Below are 17,875 nucleotides of genomic sequence, written 5' to 3'. Positions count from 1 at the left end.
ATGATCTGTTCAGCCGATTTATACATCTTGGCGAAAGGGTTAGTCGAGTACAGGAATCTTTGGAACTGCTTTAATATTTGAGGGCGAAGACCACCCCCCGCTGCTCGTGATCGATCAGCGGCTTCGCAATCTGCTTGATCACCATTCATAAATATCTGTGCAAATTTCTTGGGCTGCCCATCCGGAGGAAGCAGCGCACCAATGCAATGGCTCAATTGTCCGAAAATGCGGTAAGTCCATGCCCCACCATTCCCCATGACGGACTTGTCCGTGTCGACCCCGTTCGAAGTGAAAGAGAGAGAGTTATTGTACGCTCTGATGTGTTTCCGGAAGTGTTTCGCATCTTTATGAGAACCAAGGGATCAGTGTGAGACCTCGTCCATTAACCAAGATGCTCACCTGGGTCATCACCAGTAAAGAGTGCTTGAACAAAAGCTGGGGTCAATGTGTTTTCCAAACCATCGCTTGGCAACGCCACCGCCCATTTTTGGCAGCAGGCTGAGAACGTCGCCCGGTCTGACTTCCAGTCATCCTGGGTCCTTTCGCTCTTCCAGTGTAAGGCGCCACAGTCCATGCAAGCATCATTACACGGTCCCAAATGCAACGGCATTTCACCAGGAAACCGTTTGATTAGACTCTGCTCTGACAATTGGGCCGTATTGCTGACTGCCGGACCGTTTGGGGCTGTGGGATATATCGAGGCCATTACAGAGTCGGATGATGTTAGAGTGAGCTGAAGTTCGGCTAGCGGTTTCGGCTGAGTCTTGGATGGGTTTCGATAAATCGTTTTGTCAAAAAGCAATGATTAGTTGCGGTCCTTCCTACAGTTATGAGACACCATATACTCATTCTTATACTTCAAACGACTTTTAATCATTCTCTTGCATCTCCTTGACCCAGGCTGGTTTTTTTTAGGCCGGGTTCATCGATTTTGATTGGCTCGGCGGTTGCGATGAGTGATCTGGGCGAGAGACATGAGATGAACAAAGCAGTGCAAAGGGCCAGCCCGGGCTCATGGCGTTGCCGATTCAACCGTCTTGATCAGAAAGCAAGTCAATATTCGGGCCCGTTTCATTGCGGTTCAAAAGATACAACTATATACATAAATGTAACCGCCCTCATCAAAGGACAGCACCGGGCATTGCAGAAGACACAACATGACGTATCAATGATCAGGAATCAAGAGGCCCGTGCCCGCTTCGGTTGCCTCCCAGCCTTGATACCCAGTCCAGTACTCGAACCCTGTTGCGGAGGTTTGATGTCGTCGCCGAGATCGTCATCAAAAAAATCCTCGCCGACCTCGTCGTCCAGCTCAACCTGCGGTGCAGCGCGTGCCTTACCCTTATTGACGGCTGCAGCACGTTTCTTCGGCTGTGGCAAAGGGAGCTCTTCCTGCTCGAGTTCAGCTTCCTCGCCTTGATCAATATCCGGCTTCGCCTTTGCTTGGTTGGCCGCCCGAGCTTTGGCTTTGGTGGCGGGAGCAGCCCGTTTCTTAGGGGTTGCTGGAACTAGCTTTATCGGACTGGAATTATGTCTAGGCGGTCCATGTTAGCAGATGAAGTAAAGTTGATTAACGGGAACTTACTTGGCTGGCTTAACACGTCCCGTCGCCGTGACTTGGCTGCCGGTGCCGACTTTCTTTTTCGACACAACTTGATGGCCGCTCCCAACATTAAGGCCAGTAACCTGCTCACTCAATCCAGAGAAAGTGACGGTATCAGAACGGACTTGATGCGGAGAATTAGAAAGACAACCTGACGTCAACAATCCAACGATGATGCTCTTCGCTCCAATCCACAATGTACCCGTGGACCAAAGTCTCTTTACCCTCTTGAACCAAACCCTGGGTTTTTTTTAAGTTCGGGGTCGGTCTCATCCGGTATTCGACCTCAAATTCGACTGTGGATTTGTTCTGTTTTGATGTCAGTCGGGTACCCCTCAGAAAGGAGGATGATTACAATCTACGTACTTCAGGGAGATAATCGGTGTGCTTCATGACGAACACCAACACCACAGAGTCCGACTCCACATCTGGTATCTCAGCCTTAGCACCAACGATACCGAAGCCGCTCGCTGCGGTATTGTCGTGCAGTGTCCCAGCAAAGGTATTGCTGTCCCCGACGTCAATCTTGTGCACTGGGTCGAAATAGATTTGGAAGTCGGCGGTCTCAGACGATGGCAGCATCCTACCCTTGATCGAATAGCAGTGTTCATCTAAAACCTCGTGCTCGGCGGTCGAGTAGCCGGTGAGGATACCGTCATATTCTCGCTCATTGTCGTTGTTGAGCCCGTTGCAAGTTATTGAGACCGTGGCGTTCCGGTACGTAAATTTCTGACCGTTTAATGGAGCGAGCTGGAGACAATGGTTAGCCCGTGGAAGCCCTCCGACAGGCAACAGACTCACTATCTCTGATACTTCGACCACGCCCGAAATATTGAAAGGATGTGACTTTTTCACAGGAGCGTTAGAACCGGTTGACATCGTCCTGCAGTGCCTCTTGAGGTTCAATTTTTATGCTATTGTGTGACAAATGGGCAATACGAAGAAGAGGAGTGTAGAAGTTTTTGAATCCGTCCGCTAAAAAACTACAGTTTGTGGTGAGTATAGAGATTGGAAAGATGTGATGGAGACTTGTCATGTCGAAGCTACGTACGTGGTTATATAGTGTTTGAGCGTGAATTCCATAGACCTGTGCTGTTGCTGCTTGGCCAAGCGTGGCAAGCGTTGGTCGTCGCTTGTGACAAAGTTCGACCGGCATACCGCTATCCCGTCTCAATATCGAGGCAACGTGGCTGGCATCAAGTGCATTGTATGGCGTAGTCGTAGAAGTGATCATTCACAGGGGGAAAAACAGAAGCTCACATAGATGTGAGCAGAGAAAGTTTGGAGGTTTCTCCAAGATTGTTTCCAGCTTGTTTCCAAATTTCTTACGATTTTCCTCCAGTTTTCTTTCAGCTCATCATCTGATCAAATAGTCAGCATGTCCTGAGCCGATGAGTTAGGCATTCCTCAGGCTTTATCCCTCAACCAAGAAGCCTGAGGGAGGGCTAGATCATCTTCTCAGGTCATCTTGGGCCCTCCAATGCTCAGCCTGCACAGTCAAGTGACCAAATGTGATTGAGCGGTGAGAGACCCAATCAAATGTGAAAAACACAAAGGGAACCATCCCTTTGTATAATTCTGATCCCAGGAATGGCACTGAGGACTAGGTGAGCAGCTGAGTTGAACTGTGCAGCCCCTCAGCCAATACTCAGTGACATCCTTTGGATACTTCTGATCCCAGGAATGCCACTGAGGAATAGCTGAGCAGCCCCTCAGCCAATACTCAGTGACATCATTTGGATCCTCCTGATCCCAGGAATACCACTGAGGACTAGCTGAGCAGCTGCGCTGAGCTGAGCAGCCCCTCAGCTAATACTCAGTGACATCCTTTGGATCCTTCTGAAGGTGATTCTGAGTATACAGTGATGTGTCAGCTGGGTCCTGAGCACTCATCCAATGGATGATCCATGCTCAAGAGAGGCTCATCCAAGATGAAGATGAGCATGCTTTAGCAAACTCAAGCAATACCTAAGTATTACAGGCTGAGCACTTTGGCACCACCAAAATGGTGAATTGAAAGAATCTGAAGGAAATTGAAACATTTTTGGAGTTATCAGGAAGGTACCCTCTGCTCACATCTATGTGAGCTTTTATTTTTCCCCCTGTGATTACGTCTGGCTGGTCCAGGGCCCGAGATCTATGGGCCGAAGTCGCCCAGGTGGTCCGAAGCATTGGAAACGCCTCGATAATGACCTGGATCTGGTCCACAATGGTGATCGAGTCTAGAATCGACTTGGAACGTGGAGAAGGCCGTAGCACAGCTTTCCAGAGCGTGGGTTGGATAATATCAGAGCTACGAAAGACCTCCGTGTGCCCCGGGGATCCGAGGCCCATTGAGTATCATCTCGGGTCTGCGCCGGTAGTATAAACAGCATATGCTTAGTTTTTTCTCGACGTGGGAAATGTTCAAGAATGTATTGGACAGGCATCGGGTTTCGGAACGTTATGGGCTGAAGTCTTTGTGCAACAAAGCTCGCTGCCTACATTATGACGCTGCAAGACAAAGACAGATGGTATGGGACTGGTAGCCTGAGCGCATCAATGACAGTACATTTAACACTCAGCATTATACACTTTCACGGACTATGACAATTGACGCACTTGTACGACATTCCCATTGTGAGGTTAGTTTCAATCTAGATTATCTGAGCGTATGAAACATGTGACTACAAATGATCTCTCTTCCTGGGATGATAGAACAAATACACCTTCATCCTAGGCATCCAGCTTATGCATGAAACCAACATGGTCCAATTACAAAAGCCTTCACCCAAAGTGTGTCCTTTTGAATTGGAGTGTGCCGACGAACGTGTATCAAAGCCGCCTGGGATCGATCTATGCTCACGTTAAAGGGGGGCGAGACCACGTTGGCGTTGACTGCGCCTCTGTTGAATTTTGGAACTTATAAGCTGGATTTCAGAAGTCTAAGAATCAATTGGTCAGACCGGGTTTTACTGGTGGACTGGCCTTGTTGCTCACATTGATCTCCCATACGTTGTTTTCAGATTGGTACCCAACAACATTTCCTCGCAAGCTGATTAGATTACCGACGGAGAGCGAGTTGATGCTCAGCTGTGTCGAAATGTATGGATCGATGCTGTAGCAAGCTTGAAGATCTACATTTTTTTTTGTCTGACCAAAAATGGTTAGCATTATTTCTAGTCAGGAGTAAAGAGTAACTCACAACGTTATCTCGGCCCCGATGCAGAACTCTGATGACTTCAGTTGAGGAAGTAGGGTTGGATGTGTGTTGGATGAACCACTCCTGAATTAACCCTACACCTTGTACCAAGACTTTGTTCGCCATACAGTTGAGGCGCACTTCCGCGTGATCCAAACCAATAGTAAAGGCGGGTTCTTCGGTCAAGACAGGTATATTACGGTATGAGGCGCCGATGGGTCCTTCTATTTTATAGGCTTGATTTGGTTTAATTTCAGAATTGAGGGTCTGAGTGGCTATAAGAATTTCTACTGCTGAGAGAGTATCGGTTTGGGTAAGAACATCACTTTTGAAGTGGCTCAGCTCGCTTTTCTTCGGGAAATGTAGGATATTGAACTGAAGACATTGGTCAGATCATGAAGGGTATGTATTGAGTTTTGAGGTTGCATACCTCCGACCTAGTCCAAAAAACGCTGCTGAAACGTAATGGGAAGCGAGTATGGGAGTGTAGTTCCATTTGAAAAAGGATCACGATGACAGTATTCAATTTGAATTTGGGATGGAAATTGAGATGGATATGAGTCTTGCCTGAAGCCAGTTGCTGCGATGTCGAGAGTTGCTATAGGATCAGTCCGCTTGGAAATTTGTCCTGTCGTATAAAAGGATCACAGGATGGTGGTTTGCGAATAGGATCAGTTTCATAGGCTGAGCATTGTAAAAACACGCAGGGTGCTTGGTTGGGTTTGACACTGACGGAGAAGCCTCACCTCGCGGCTGGACGCGGCGAAATAGAATGACGAAAGGTATCATAGGTAGATCGTCCAGTCCGGTGATGTTAACGGGCGAGCGCGGTGTTGGTTCCAAGGTGGGGTGAAAATCGAATTGAATGAGGATTCCTGGGTGTTGATGGCATGGCGGGAGAGACGATTATGAGTATTCGGTTGGTGTAGTTGTGATTGCGTTTGGTTAATGGGGTGGTACGGAATCCGAGGTTGAGGATGACAACTGTTGTGGTGTTTACAGGGGATGTGAATGAATGAAAGTGCCGCGTGGAGCGACATGGAGGTCTATCACTTCGTTGTATGGATCAGGGTGGTACAGAATGGGTATTGTTGATGGACTCAGTTGGAGCATATGGATTTGATACTGCCGCTGTATAAGTAATATCGAGGGGTGTAGCACTGAGGTTCTGTCTGGCATGGCACATGTAACAAAGCTTGGTTGTGAGGCCTAGCACTGAGGGTCTGTCTGGCATGGCACATGTAACGAAGCTTGGTTGTGAGGCCTCGTGCCTTTATATTATTGATGATTTAAAATCAGAACAAGAAGAAGCAGAAATGATGAAAGCTTTAACTTATAATGAAGAAATTATTAAAGCTGATTATGATAATGATCAAGAGTTTTATCATTTAAATCATTATCAAGATCCTCACAAGATTGAAGAGTATCACAATCAATTATTAGAACTTGTTAGACCTTATGTTACTTCTATTTATGATCCTCCTGGGGATGGACATTGTGGATTTCACGCTATAGCTCATGCTCTTGGTCAACACGAAAAAGGTGCTCAGAAATCTATTAGACAAAAGATGGTTGAAGATCTAGACATACACCATAAAGAATATCTTAAGTTTTATTGGCAGAAGAGTGGTTCTACGAAAGCTAAAAAGTCACTCACCAAGGCTCAAATTCAAGAAAAACAAGAACTGGCAACTGAAAGATACATTCAAGACATATCAGAAAAAATTGAAACTTATACAGATGAACCTGTCAGCAAATATAACTGGTTTGAATCAACCACTATGGGTCCAATTGCAGCAAATGCTTGTTCAAGGCCTGTTGTGATCATGAGTACCACTCATCATCACTGTATGACTTTCCCATTTTCTTCCAAAAAGAATTCCACTAATAAGCCTATAGCTCTTGGTTTTGTCGCAAATGGTCATTGGGTTTCTATTTCTTTTTCTTCTGATTCTCCTTCACCTTTTCCAAACCCTTCTCTATGGAAAGATCAGCATAAAATTTGGCTTTCAATGGCTGGAAGAAATGCTGCTGGGTGGACAAATGACGGTTTCCTCAAACAATGTTTTGCTTTATGGGAAAGAAAGATGGAGGAAATAGAGAAATTGAAGGAATTAAAGGAAGGAGTTACCACCAGAAGTTCAAAAAGACGAAAAGTTGTTGTTATTGATTAATTTGTATTTCTTTTTTTTGTGTAATAATTTCAGAATGGGGTTTTTTTGTTAAAATTTGATTGATATATTTGAGGAAGTTATTTACAAACCTTCTATTTCTGAATTATGATAATCTGATCCCCTTCATGTTGAGATGAAAGATTGTATTAAACTTCAAATACAATAACACAACTGCGTTTTTGGTCTTTTCTGTCCTCCGGTTCTCTCATTTCGAGTCCAAAATGTGTTTTCCGTCCTCCGGTGCACTCATTTCGAGGCCAAACTGCGTTTTTTCCGTCCTCCGGTGCACTCATTTCGAGGCCAAACTGCGTTTTTGGTCTTTTCCGTCCTCCAGTTCTCTCATTTCGAGTCCAAAATGCGTTTTCCGTCCTCCAGTGCACTCATTTCAAGGCCAAACTGCGTTTTTGGTCTTTTCCGTCCTCCAGTTCTCTCATTTCGAGTCCGAAATGCGTTTTCCGTCCTCCGGTGCACTCATTTCAAGGCCAAACTGCGTTTTGGACATCAAAATGGGGCTTCATTACCCTGCTGAGGGGTTATGAAGCTGGATTTGTAGCGCCTACATTTGCACAACTGGATGTAGGCGCTGATTTGGGCTAAAAAAACTATGTAGGCGCTTTGAAATTACTCCTATATGCCCCAGGAACCATGTAGGCGTAATTTCAAAGCGCCTACATAGCAGGTGCTCATTTGCCACCGCCTACTTACAGAGGAGGGAATGTAGGCGCTCAAAAAAAGCGCCTACATCTTTTTTTGGGGGAATGTAGGCGCTTTTTGAAAGCGCCTACATTGTTTTTTCCATGTAGGTGCTTAAAAAAAGCGCCTACATAGCCCAAATTAAATGTAGGCGCTTTTTTCGAGCGCCTACATTCTAAAAATAGAATGTAGGCGTACACAAATGACGCCTACATTGGTTTTTCAGCCTGTAGGCGTCATTTAAAAAAGAAAAAAGCGCCTGCGCTTTTTGGCGGAAAACATCCATGTAGGCGTATTTTGGACAGCGCCTACATGGATTTCATGTGGGCGGCAAATAGCAACGGCCTAATTATATATCGATGGAGAATTCAATTTATTCCCACTTCATTGGTGTTATCTTATCATGTGAACTGCATAGTTGACAATATTTTCGGGTACTGTCCTTCAACATCAAAGCAAATTTTATAAAATGACTAGCCAAATTGAGCGGCGGGCGCCGCACTTGTTAGGGCTCATCTTAGATTGATTTGCAAAGCATGCTGGAGGCTATGCGGGCTCAAACATTACCCAAGGAGGCAAGCTTCAATGTTCAGGCCAATTGTTTGAATGTCAATCCAGCAAAATCTAAATCATAACCTCATGTTGATCACTGAATAGAGTATGATCAACTCAGCGCTGGACCAAGTATATTACACAGTCGAGGCAACTAAGCTCAAATCAAAACAATCTGAGAGAGATATTTACTACTGGCAGCAAGACACAGGATAGGGATGAGGCGGGGGTATGGAGGGCATGCTGCTTGGGAGTTCTCAATGTGGTGGGATCAAATTTTGGGAGGAATGATGGTCATTGTGAAGAAAGTGAATTTTGAATACCCTAGGGACAGGGAAATTATATCCTCATCCTAAGCCTAACCCTCTAAGCCTAATCCCTAACCGCTAACCACCTAATGGTTTCAATATCAGAGTAACTCAAGTATTGTTTTGTCACAGTATATTACATACTGTATTTTGTTTATTATTATAGGAGTAGTCCAGAAGCAATACATATACAAACATAGTTGTCTATGACAACACACAAACAGCAAGACTTATAAATAAAATATAGGTGTGGTTGCTTAAAATTTTCTAATCAATAAAGCAAAGCCCTCACTGATGATGCACCAAGCCTTTGTGATAAACTTGTCAAATCAATATGTATCTGTCTTACCTGCCTCAGGTGCTCATTGTATTCCCTGATTGCCATATGTATGCTATTTTATCTGATAACAACAGCTAGCCAAGTTTGGCGGCAGGCACCGCTTTCATATAAAGGGCCCATCTGGGAATAATTTCCAAACAAAGCTGGAGGATATTCTGGCTTAAATATTACTCCAGGAGGAAAAGTTCTTGAGGGAAAATTGGTTGCATGTCAATGCAGCATAATATATTTCAGAATTTGATGTGGATTGCTTTCTATTTACAAGTGACACAGAGCCAGCCTAAGTCAACAATGTGTCAATGTGTTTCAAAAAGTGTGCAACATGTTGCTGTTGGGCAACAACACAGCTGTATGGTCCACTACCAGTTGTGTTACTCTATAGAGCCAGTTTTTGTCCACATTGTTTTATGTTGCTCTGTTAATCTTTCTTGATCTGAATTGAGAATATGCTCAATTGAATTATGTAATCTGGTTGCTCCATTTGTCCAAGTTTTGAAAAGGCTCATATCTTTGTCATCATCATTACAATTGAGAAACTGGCACAACAATCATGATTCTGTTTTGGATTCACCACATTGTATACCATGGCATTTGCATTTACATTTTTTCCTGTCGGGTTGGTACAGCTATATAATTACTTGCAAACAGAAACATATAGCCACACCCACATTCAAAGTGGAAGTTGATGTACTCCTGAATATAAAGTCATTGCAAACACCTTGTAAATATCCATGTAGCACATTGATGTGCACACACAGAGAGTTTTGAAACAAACCTCAAAGTCTTTTGGTCGGATGTAGACTGAGATTGTTGTTGAGCACGCTTCATGCTTTTTGATTTGTTTAAAGGATTTGCAGAATCCTTTGTTCTCAGCAGGTCTCAACTTACTTTCAACCTCCCAGGTGATAAGGGGAAGATGTGCTTGTTGTGGCACCTCTTTGATGGGTTGTTAGAGCGTCTAAGGAAAGTCTTTTGTGTGCACACATCAACATGCTACAAGGATATTTACATGGTGAAAGAGTCATACCTTAACCTCATTACTCAGGGCAAAGTGGATAAGAAGATGACATGGAATTAAAGATAGATGTCTCCTCTAAATTTGTTTTGGTAGACCATGATAGAAAGATGTGTACAAAATGTGTGATGTCTGCCAATTCACAAAGGATCCCACTATTTAGTGCCCCCCTAATTTTTGGGTAATACTCGAAAACCCGCCACAACTCAACTGCTCTCTGCAAAATATCAGCAGAGCCGGACTCTCTGGGCTGCTTGAGGAGGCGCTTTCCCACAACACAAGCCATTGATTGTTCTTTCAATCCCCATTCTCCCTCAACAGGGCTATAAACGTGCTATAAACTCCCAAAAACTTCATGAAACTTGACAAAAGGGGCTGCTGGAAGTTTCACGCCTGGACCGGCCCTCAAACACTTGGACTTTGGGAATGGAAGAGACAGATAGGAGCCAAGAATGAGCCTATACATACAGACACTTTGGTTGGTGAAGTTTCCTCTTTGCCTTGTCCGATTTTGGTCTTCCTTCCCCTTTACTTACTTCCTTACATCGTTCTATTGTTCCACTCACTAATCACACCCAATTCACCATCACATTTGCAAGAACTCAAGCGTACATATTCACGTGTATTTGAATTGAACAAACAAAAACACACCACCCCCTCTTCCCATGTCGGAGAACAGTTCACAGCCGTCCACTCATGCAGATCCCAATAAAATCTTTTTGTCTTGTCTTTTGTAACTGTTTGTAGTACTTTTTTGTTCTATGGCTGGCTGTGTTATTGGTTGTAAAATAACAATGCTTGTATTTCTATGCTTACCACATGTATGTCGGTTTTCTTATCTTCTTATGTCACCTACCTATGGACCCTTGTTTCATTCATTCAATCTATGCTATAACTTATGTTTATGCCTGTTTATGCCATCAACACTTGTTGTCAATCAGTGTGCCATTGGCGATTTGAGACTAAAAGACTTTATACATCAGGGAGGTGATCAAAACGATTAATTTGAATGTTTTGGTTTTGGAAGCCCCCTAAAGCCGCCCGGTTTTTGAAAAAGGAGGCTGTAAATTTGCCATCGCCCGGTGTCCGGTCCGAGTTGGGGCGCCAGATACTGCTCCAAGGGCGCTAAATAGTGGGATCCTTCACAAAGTGGCTCAATACAGGAATATTGCTGTGGTACAATGTCAAATACCAAACACAATTCAACATTGCAGGTTGTTGGATTTCACACTTGAGGGCTTCAAATTACCAATTGGCAAACATGTGATCTAAAAAGACAATGCAAAAACAAACTCAGCAATCAAGCCCGGGTAGATTTTGTATCTTTCAATCTTTCTTGGAATTCTGATTCAATAGTTGACTTTGTCTTCTTGGAAATTACTTGCTATAAAGTATCAATTGGTTGTATAATTTCAAGATGGTATGAGATTTTGGATTTCAAATGCTGAGCCGGTCTTCTGGTATCACTTGCTTTGTCTTTGTCAAATAAATTTTTCTTGATATTTTGATCAATATAACAACCAATTCATCAAGTAGGTAAATAAATTCAACCTTTGGTGTGATACCCTCATTCTTTTCAATGTGATAAAAAAAGGAATGATAATCAAAAAGGTCTCTAACCTGAACAACAGCATAAAACAAAAAGCCCAAAACAAACCAATGAAAAACAATAAGTTTATGTGTTGTTTTTTTCAAACAGAATCATGTGCTAATAAAAATTGAAATTGATTTGCTAAAATGAAAATTGAAAGGTAAACTGCCAAAGATGTTCTAGCTTGTGCACCTAATAATAATTTCAATAATTTTAAATCTGCTCTTCCAATGATGATCAATTCTGATGTGATATTTATAAATGATTCAATGATTGTTACCAAGAGAAATGCTCTTGGGATTCTGGAATTGAAAATAATGTATGTTTTAGTATGAATAGGGTTGGATAGGGTTAGTTAACTGTGAATGTTTGAGGATAAGAAGCAATTTTCAAATTGAAATGAGAGATAAGAGCTCAATGCCTCAAGTTCAACCAAGGTTTCAAAGTGTAAGTCAGGTTCTCAGTTACCTTCTTAATCCAAAGAACAATCATCAAAACAATCAGTTTGTGATCAAAGGACGTGAAAAAGATCAATCTTTTGTAGAGGGAAGAGAGTTTGTATGTTGGGTATGAATGATTCCAAAACCGTTGGGGTCAGAAGATTTGGAAAATCAAGAGGTGAAGAAAAGCTTGGAGATGGATCAATGAGATTTGAAAGACAACACTCACATTAGTTCCTGGCGTGGTTTTATCCATGTCTACCATATTTCATATTCTTGTTATGAAAATGAAGTTGAGTGAACTATTGATGTTGGTGTTGATGAATGAAGTGAGTGGTATTTGATAATTGGGGTTTTGTCAGAGAAAGTCACCAAAGTTGTATTCAAAACTGAACTAATACAATGATAAAATCATCTCTTAGGTTTTGAGATTTAATGATCAATTCCAGTTATCATCATCTTTCAAAAGTGAAGACTAATAAACTTTTTTTCTCCTTTTGAATCATTGTCTCTTGAAATTGTGTAAAAGTTGACTTAATAGCTTAAAAATTCTTCCAGAGGTCCACTGGTATGTTTGACAACGTCACTTGTAGCTTGTTGAATGATGTTGTCATATGTCTCCAATGAGAAAGTCTCTTTTGCAGACCTAAGACCTGAGCAATAGCACCCAACAAGTTTTGCAAGCTGACCATATGCAAACTATTTGTCAGATTTTGATTACAATGCCACATGCCAATGAATAGCCAGCAAGGGCCTCAGCTCACCCAAGAAGACATATTTGCAAGGTCATACATGTTGTCTTTCAATACCAACATTGGCTCTTGCCAACCCCGCAGTAGCTTGTTTGAGATGACCTTCACAGTACAATTCCTTGATGAACGAGCTTTTGCAGGTGATGAAAAGGAATGTCTGATAGGTAGTCATCAACGTCGGTCTCTGGAATGAGGGTGTAGTGTAAAACATTGTCAGAGAGGAGAATATACAACACAGTGACCAAAGAGACCGAGTAGTACATATGGCCATCCTTTTCAATGGTTGTGATCATTGGTCCAGTGCTAAGTGAAGCCAATGAAAGTTAAAACACAATCAAGATCCACATCGATTGTTTGAATACCACCGCACTGCAGTTCAACTTTGGAGACATCATATGCTGTATCAGACAGCAGTCATACAGATACAATACCTTACAACACTGCGAGATGTCTCATCTGTGGTATGAACCTGGAGAAGAGAAGATCAGATTAACAACACGAAGTTGATCAACAACATAGGCGCGATGGAGACCTACCTTTCAGCCTCCTTGAGTTCCTTTTCCTGCAAGCATTAGTAAATGAAGGCGGCAAATCTACTTGCAAGGGCTGAGAGCCGCATAAGATTGGAGCGGGTCTGTATGGGAACAAAAATGAAATAAGTGATCTAAATCAACCACAGATTAGTGCTTTAATTTGTTGCCTACTTCGCATGCAATCAGCACAATTTTGGTCACAGAAGTGGTCAAACCTTTGCTGATGTTGTTCATGTTCTCAATCACAGAAGACACAAGCTCAGCTTTAAGAGCTAGCCTAGTGAAAAACACAAGTGACTCCACGAATTCGTGATCAGCTTCATAGTAGGTTGGTAACAGATACGGCCAAGGACATTGAAATCGATCAAACATGTGTTTTAGTGATCGATTCATTGAGATTGAGAATGGAATGATCTTGAAAGGAATGTCAAGGTTTGATGATGATGAATTTGCAGTCGATCGAGGTTTAGGAGCATAATCAAAATCATATACCAATCAAGATTAGTCAAATATTAGTTGATTGATGAATTAGAAAAGACTTACACTGTGCAAATTATTACACAATCAGTTGTTTCTGAATACTGACTCCCATTAGCTGAACCATTAACTTTTGTCGTGACATCTAGAGAAAGAGGTTTGAATAAGATTTGAACGTTAATGCTATCAAAGTTAAGATGGTTAATTCAAGACTAACGAATAGGTCAAAACTGTTGATTTGTTCTACCATTGTTCTAAGGTTTTCTTATTCGTGTTCTAGATTTGCTGAATGAGGTTCTGTTGAGGTAAATGAATTGAAGTCGATCACTCTGGTCCATTTAATTTACAACAATTGGATGTAGGTTGAGCTTGGTGTTGAAGTGTGAATCTGGAATCATTAGTCATGTTTGTTTGAAGTTTGAACGATTACCCGATAGCACTTCAAGTAGGTTTTTCTATATGCTGATCTAATGTTGTGACTATATAATCTCGTAAGTGTTTTAATTCTACTGCTCTCGATTGAGGGACTTCACAAAAGCTGTAAAATCTTCATAAACAGTAAGCGTCACTAAGGATTGACAAAGTGATGGAAATAAATCTAGATCAGTCATAGTGGGTGTTGAAGATAAGAAAACGATCATACTCAACTTTTCATCCTTTAGACCTTCATGAGTGCAAGGAAAAGATTCTTTGTGTGTTTTTGAGGACCAAGAGCCAAAGCAACACTTATTAAGTGATGAAACAATGTAAACCTAGAAGCTACATCATCCTTGAGTTTGTGGAAGACAATCTGAAAGGAGTAAATATATTGAAAGCAGCAATTCGGAACATTGATTGAATGTAAATGACGGAACCACAGATGAATATCAAAATTATTTCCACCAAAGTACAAAGCTCAAAAATTGTACTGATGGGGGATTTGATTTGGGTTGATGATGATGATGATGATATGGAGTTGCATATAGTTTAAATCAGTTGATCGCTTGGATAAACTAATTCATAGTTGTCCTTTAACTTGTAAATGACTTGTAAATGATTCGAGATAAGGAGCGGGATCGAAAGAAGAGCCGTTGTTGGTCATGTTGTGAAAGTTGGAAGATCAATTTTAACGATACAGGCTATGGAGTAGCTTGTGAAATCTTCAGAAGTTTCGGCACGAAAAGCAAAGGATGCGTTGCGTGACAAACGAAGAGATTCAAGAGAGAGCTGTCGACAGCGCTTCTCGTGCAAGCAGAGAATGAATGCAAAGAAATATTTCTATATTTATGACAAGACGAAAAAGCACACGAAAAACAGAAACAACAACAACAGACATTTGGAATATATACAAATGGATCAGACTGAACATTAGATGAGTGAGAGGAACAAGTAGTGTTCGTAGAAAGGAAATGAGGAACACGCTCAGAGTCTTCAGAGTGAAGCTCAGCATGGATGTCTGAATGCTTATGGTCACTAAGTGTCGAGTACGATCTGAGATACAAGTGTTGTATCAACATCCCCCCTTGCTCGATACTTTCGTGGGTTTTGGAAGTAAATGTGTGGTGATTTCGTGAGTTTCGTTGGAACTTACGTTTCCAATTAAGAGGCGGCACCTGTTCAACATCTCCTTTGGAGCGTTCTTTGTGAGATAATCGGCAGGCATTGTTTTGGTGTCGATCATGTGAGTGGAGATTTGATGTGAGTTTATGAGATCTCGGATAAAATGATGCCTTATGTCGATGTGTTTTGACCGTGAGTTAGTTGCAGACTCTTGTGAGAGGAAAACAGCACCATTGTTGTCGTTGAAAATGCTGAGAGGAGGTAGAGATATGGGAGATGTTGGTATGGGTGTCTGAGTGAGATGAGAAATCATTCGTCGGAACCATAGGCAGTGTTTTGCGCAATCGCCGAGGGCCATATATTCGGCTTCGGTGGTGGATAAAGCTACTGTTGGTTGTCGCCGACTTTTCCATGATACAAGGGAACCTCCTAGGGTGAACACGTAGCCGGTTGTGGATCTTCGAGTGTCTGTGCATGCAGCATAGTCTGCATCAGCATATGCACGCAATTCGGTGGAGGGGACTTCATGGTTTTTGAAAAGTATCCCTCTGTCGATGGTTCCTTGTACATATCGTAGGAGGTGTTTGAGAGCTTTCCAATGGCGGATAGTGTATTTAGATGAGTATCTTGCAAGAGTTGATACTGCATATTGAATGTCGGGTCGAGTGTGCACAGCTGCCCAGTTCAGGCATCCAATAGCTTGTTGGTATGGTAGGTGGGCAGCGTCGGTGATTTCTTCATCGGTTCCCGGGGTTAGTTCGACAGAGGTAGGGAGAGGAGTAGGTGCAGTATTGCAGTGAGTCATGTCAAAACGGTCGAGGACATTCTTTAAGTAGTGTTCTTGAGATAAGTGAATTGTTCTGTTTTTGCGGTCTCGAGTGATTTTGATTCCCAAGTGTAGGGTGGGTTCATTTGTCCATACAAGGTCGTATAATTGATGCAATTTTTCTTTTACCTCTTTCAGTAGAGGTTTAGAATTTGAGAAAGTGAGTCCATCATCTACGTGCATCGGAATGTGAACAAGTTCCTTTTCTCGTCGAAGGGTGAATAGGGAGTTGTCATCTTTTGATGGTATGAAGCCGATGCTACGTAGTTTTGATTCGAGATCTGTGTTGAATTCCCTGTGAGCTTGACGAGTTCCATATATTGATTGACGGAGTAGCCATACTTTCTTAGGATCCTTGGGGTTGTAGAAGCCTTGAACTTGTCGTGTGTATACTGGCATGTGCATCTTTCCTTTTAGGAAAGCAGTAGCGATGTCGAATTGTTCCATTTCCCAGTCTTCAGAAGCACATAAAGAGAAAAGCATGTTCATAGTGTCGGATTGCACAACTGAGGCATAAGTTTTGTCAAAATCTACACCCCAAATCTGGTGGTTTCCTAGAGCAACCCACCTAGCTTTGTACTTTATGATGTTACCATGTTCATCTCGTTTTCTTTTGAAACGCCACATACCACCAATGATATTAGCTTCTGGTGGTGCGTCGACTAGTTCTCCTACATTATGTGAAGTCAGGGAGTTGAATTCTTTTTCCATGGCTTGGAGCCAGTTGTGTCGCTCCTTTCCTCGCATAGCTTCAGTGTAGGTGGGGCAGTCATCGCTTTTCTTGGCGGCGTATAATGTAAGGTTGCCGTATCTTACAGGTGGTTTACGGTCTCGTAGTGGTCTTTGAGATGAGGTGGTCGAGTTGTTTATTGGAATTGGTTGAGGTTTTGGAATCGGAGATTTGGGTGGGGGTGAAGGTTTGTTGTTGTTTTCTTTGATTTCTGATTCGGACTTGTTCTTTTGATATTTTTCTTCTTCTATTGATTTTTCTGTTATTTTGAGACTTTCTAGATCGGATTTCATTTGTTTGGTAAGTTTGATTTTGATTTTGAGATTGTTTTCTTTTTCTTTTGTGTTATTATTTTGATTTTCTTTTGCTCGATTCATTTTTAGTTCTTGTTCTTTTAATTCTTTTTCTTTTAATTCTTTTAATTCTTTTTCTTTTAAGTTTTGTAATTCTTTTTCTTTTAATTCTTTTAGTTCTTTTTCCTTCAATTCTTTTTCTTTTAGTTCTTTTAAGTCTTTTAATTCTTGTTCTTTTAATTCTTTTAGTTCTTTCTCTTTTAATTCTTTTAGTTCTTTGTCTTTTAATTCTTTTAATTCTTTTTCTTTTAATTCTTTTAGTTCTTTTTCCTTCAATTCTTTTTCTTTTAATTCTTTTTCTTTTAATTCTTTTTCATGTAATGTTTTTGATTCTTGAAATTCTTTTTCTTTCTTTTTGTTGATATTGTGTGGCGCATGTATTGAGTGATGTAGTGGTATGATTTCTTTAGGTGTGAATTCAATTGGGGATGTGTTGTGAGAATCTGAATCCAATACTTTGTTGGATATTGAAAATTCGGAGAAGTTGGGGGATATTGGTGATAGTTGTTGAGGGGTCAGGAAAGGCGATGATATCTGGGATGAAAGTTCTTGTTCGATATGACGTGGTTGTGTTGGGAAATGAGAGAAGGGTCTTTCAGCTGTTTGAGGGTCAGAGATTGTTGATTTTGTGGTGTTGTCTTGATTTGTCGAATTGTTTCTGATGGTGTCAGTTGACATCGGATCTGTTACATGAGCGGTGCCGTCTTCTTCAAACATAGCTTCTTGGAAAGGGAAGAGTTCATCATTAGTAGTAAAAGGTTGTTTGTC

General features: G+C 41.8%; 2 protein-coding genes across 2 annotated transcripts; both read right to left on the bottom strand.

Moving 5' to 3' along the window:
• Positions 1–1,179: 1,179 nt before the first annotated feature.
• MELLADRAFT_86567 (uncharacterized protein) lies at positions 1,180–2,759 on the bottom strand (the record flags this gene model as incomplete). Its single annotated transcript, XM_007410154.1, has 6 exons — positions 1,180–1,522; positions 1,586–1,689; positions 1,760–1,888; positions 1,970–2,353; positions 2,405–2,497; positions 2,655–2,759. 6 exons carry the CDS (start codon positions 2,757–2,759, stop codon positions 1,180–1,182), a joined length of 1,158 nt encoding a protein of 385 aa, XP_007410216.1.
• A 1,250-nt stretch (positions 2,760–4,009) lies between these two features.
• Positions 4,010–4,910, bottom strand: MELLADRAFT_106671 (uncharacterized protein; the record flags this gene model as incomplete). The annotated part of the gene is made up of 3 exons (XM_007410153.1): positions 4,010–4,132; positions 4,583–4,675; positions 4,788–4,910. 3 exons carry the CDS (start codon positions 4,908–4,910, stop codon positions 4,010–4,012), a joined length of 339 nt encoding a protein of 112 aa, XP_007410215.1.
• Positions 4,911–17,875: the final 12,965 nt, after the last annotated feature.

The sequence above is a fragment of the Melampsora larici-populina genome, assembly GCF_000204055.1.
Source record: "Melampsora larici-populina 98AG31 unplaced genomic scaffold MELLAscaffold_19, whole genome shotgun sequence".
NCBI lineage: Eukaryota > Fungi > Basidiomycota > Pucciniomycetes > Pucciniales > Melampsoraceae > Melampsora > Melampsora laricis-populina.
The sequence above is the reverse complement of the archived record's forward strand: the minus strand, read 5'-3'. Positions and strand labels throughout refer to the sequence as shown.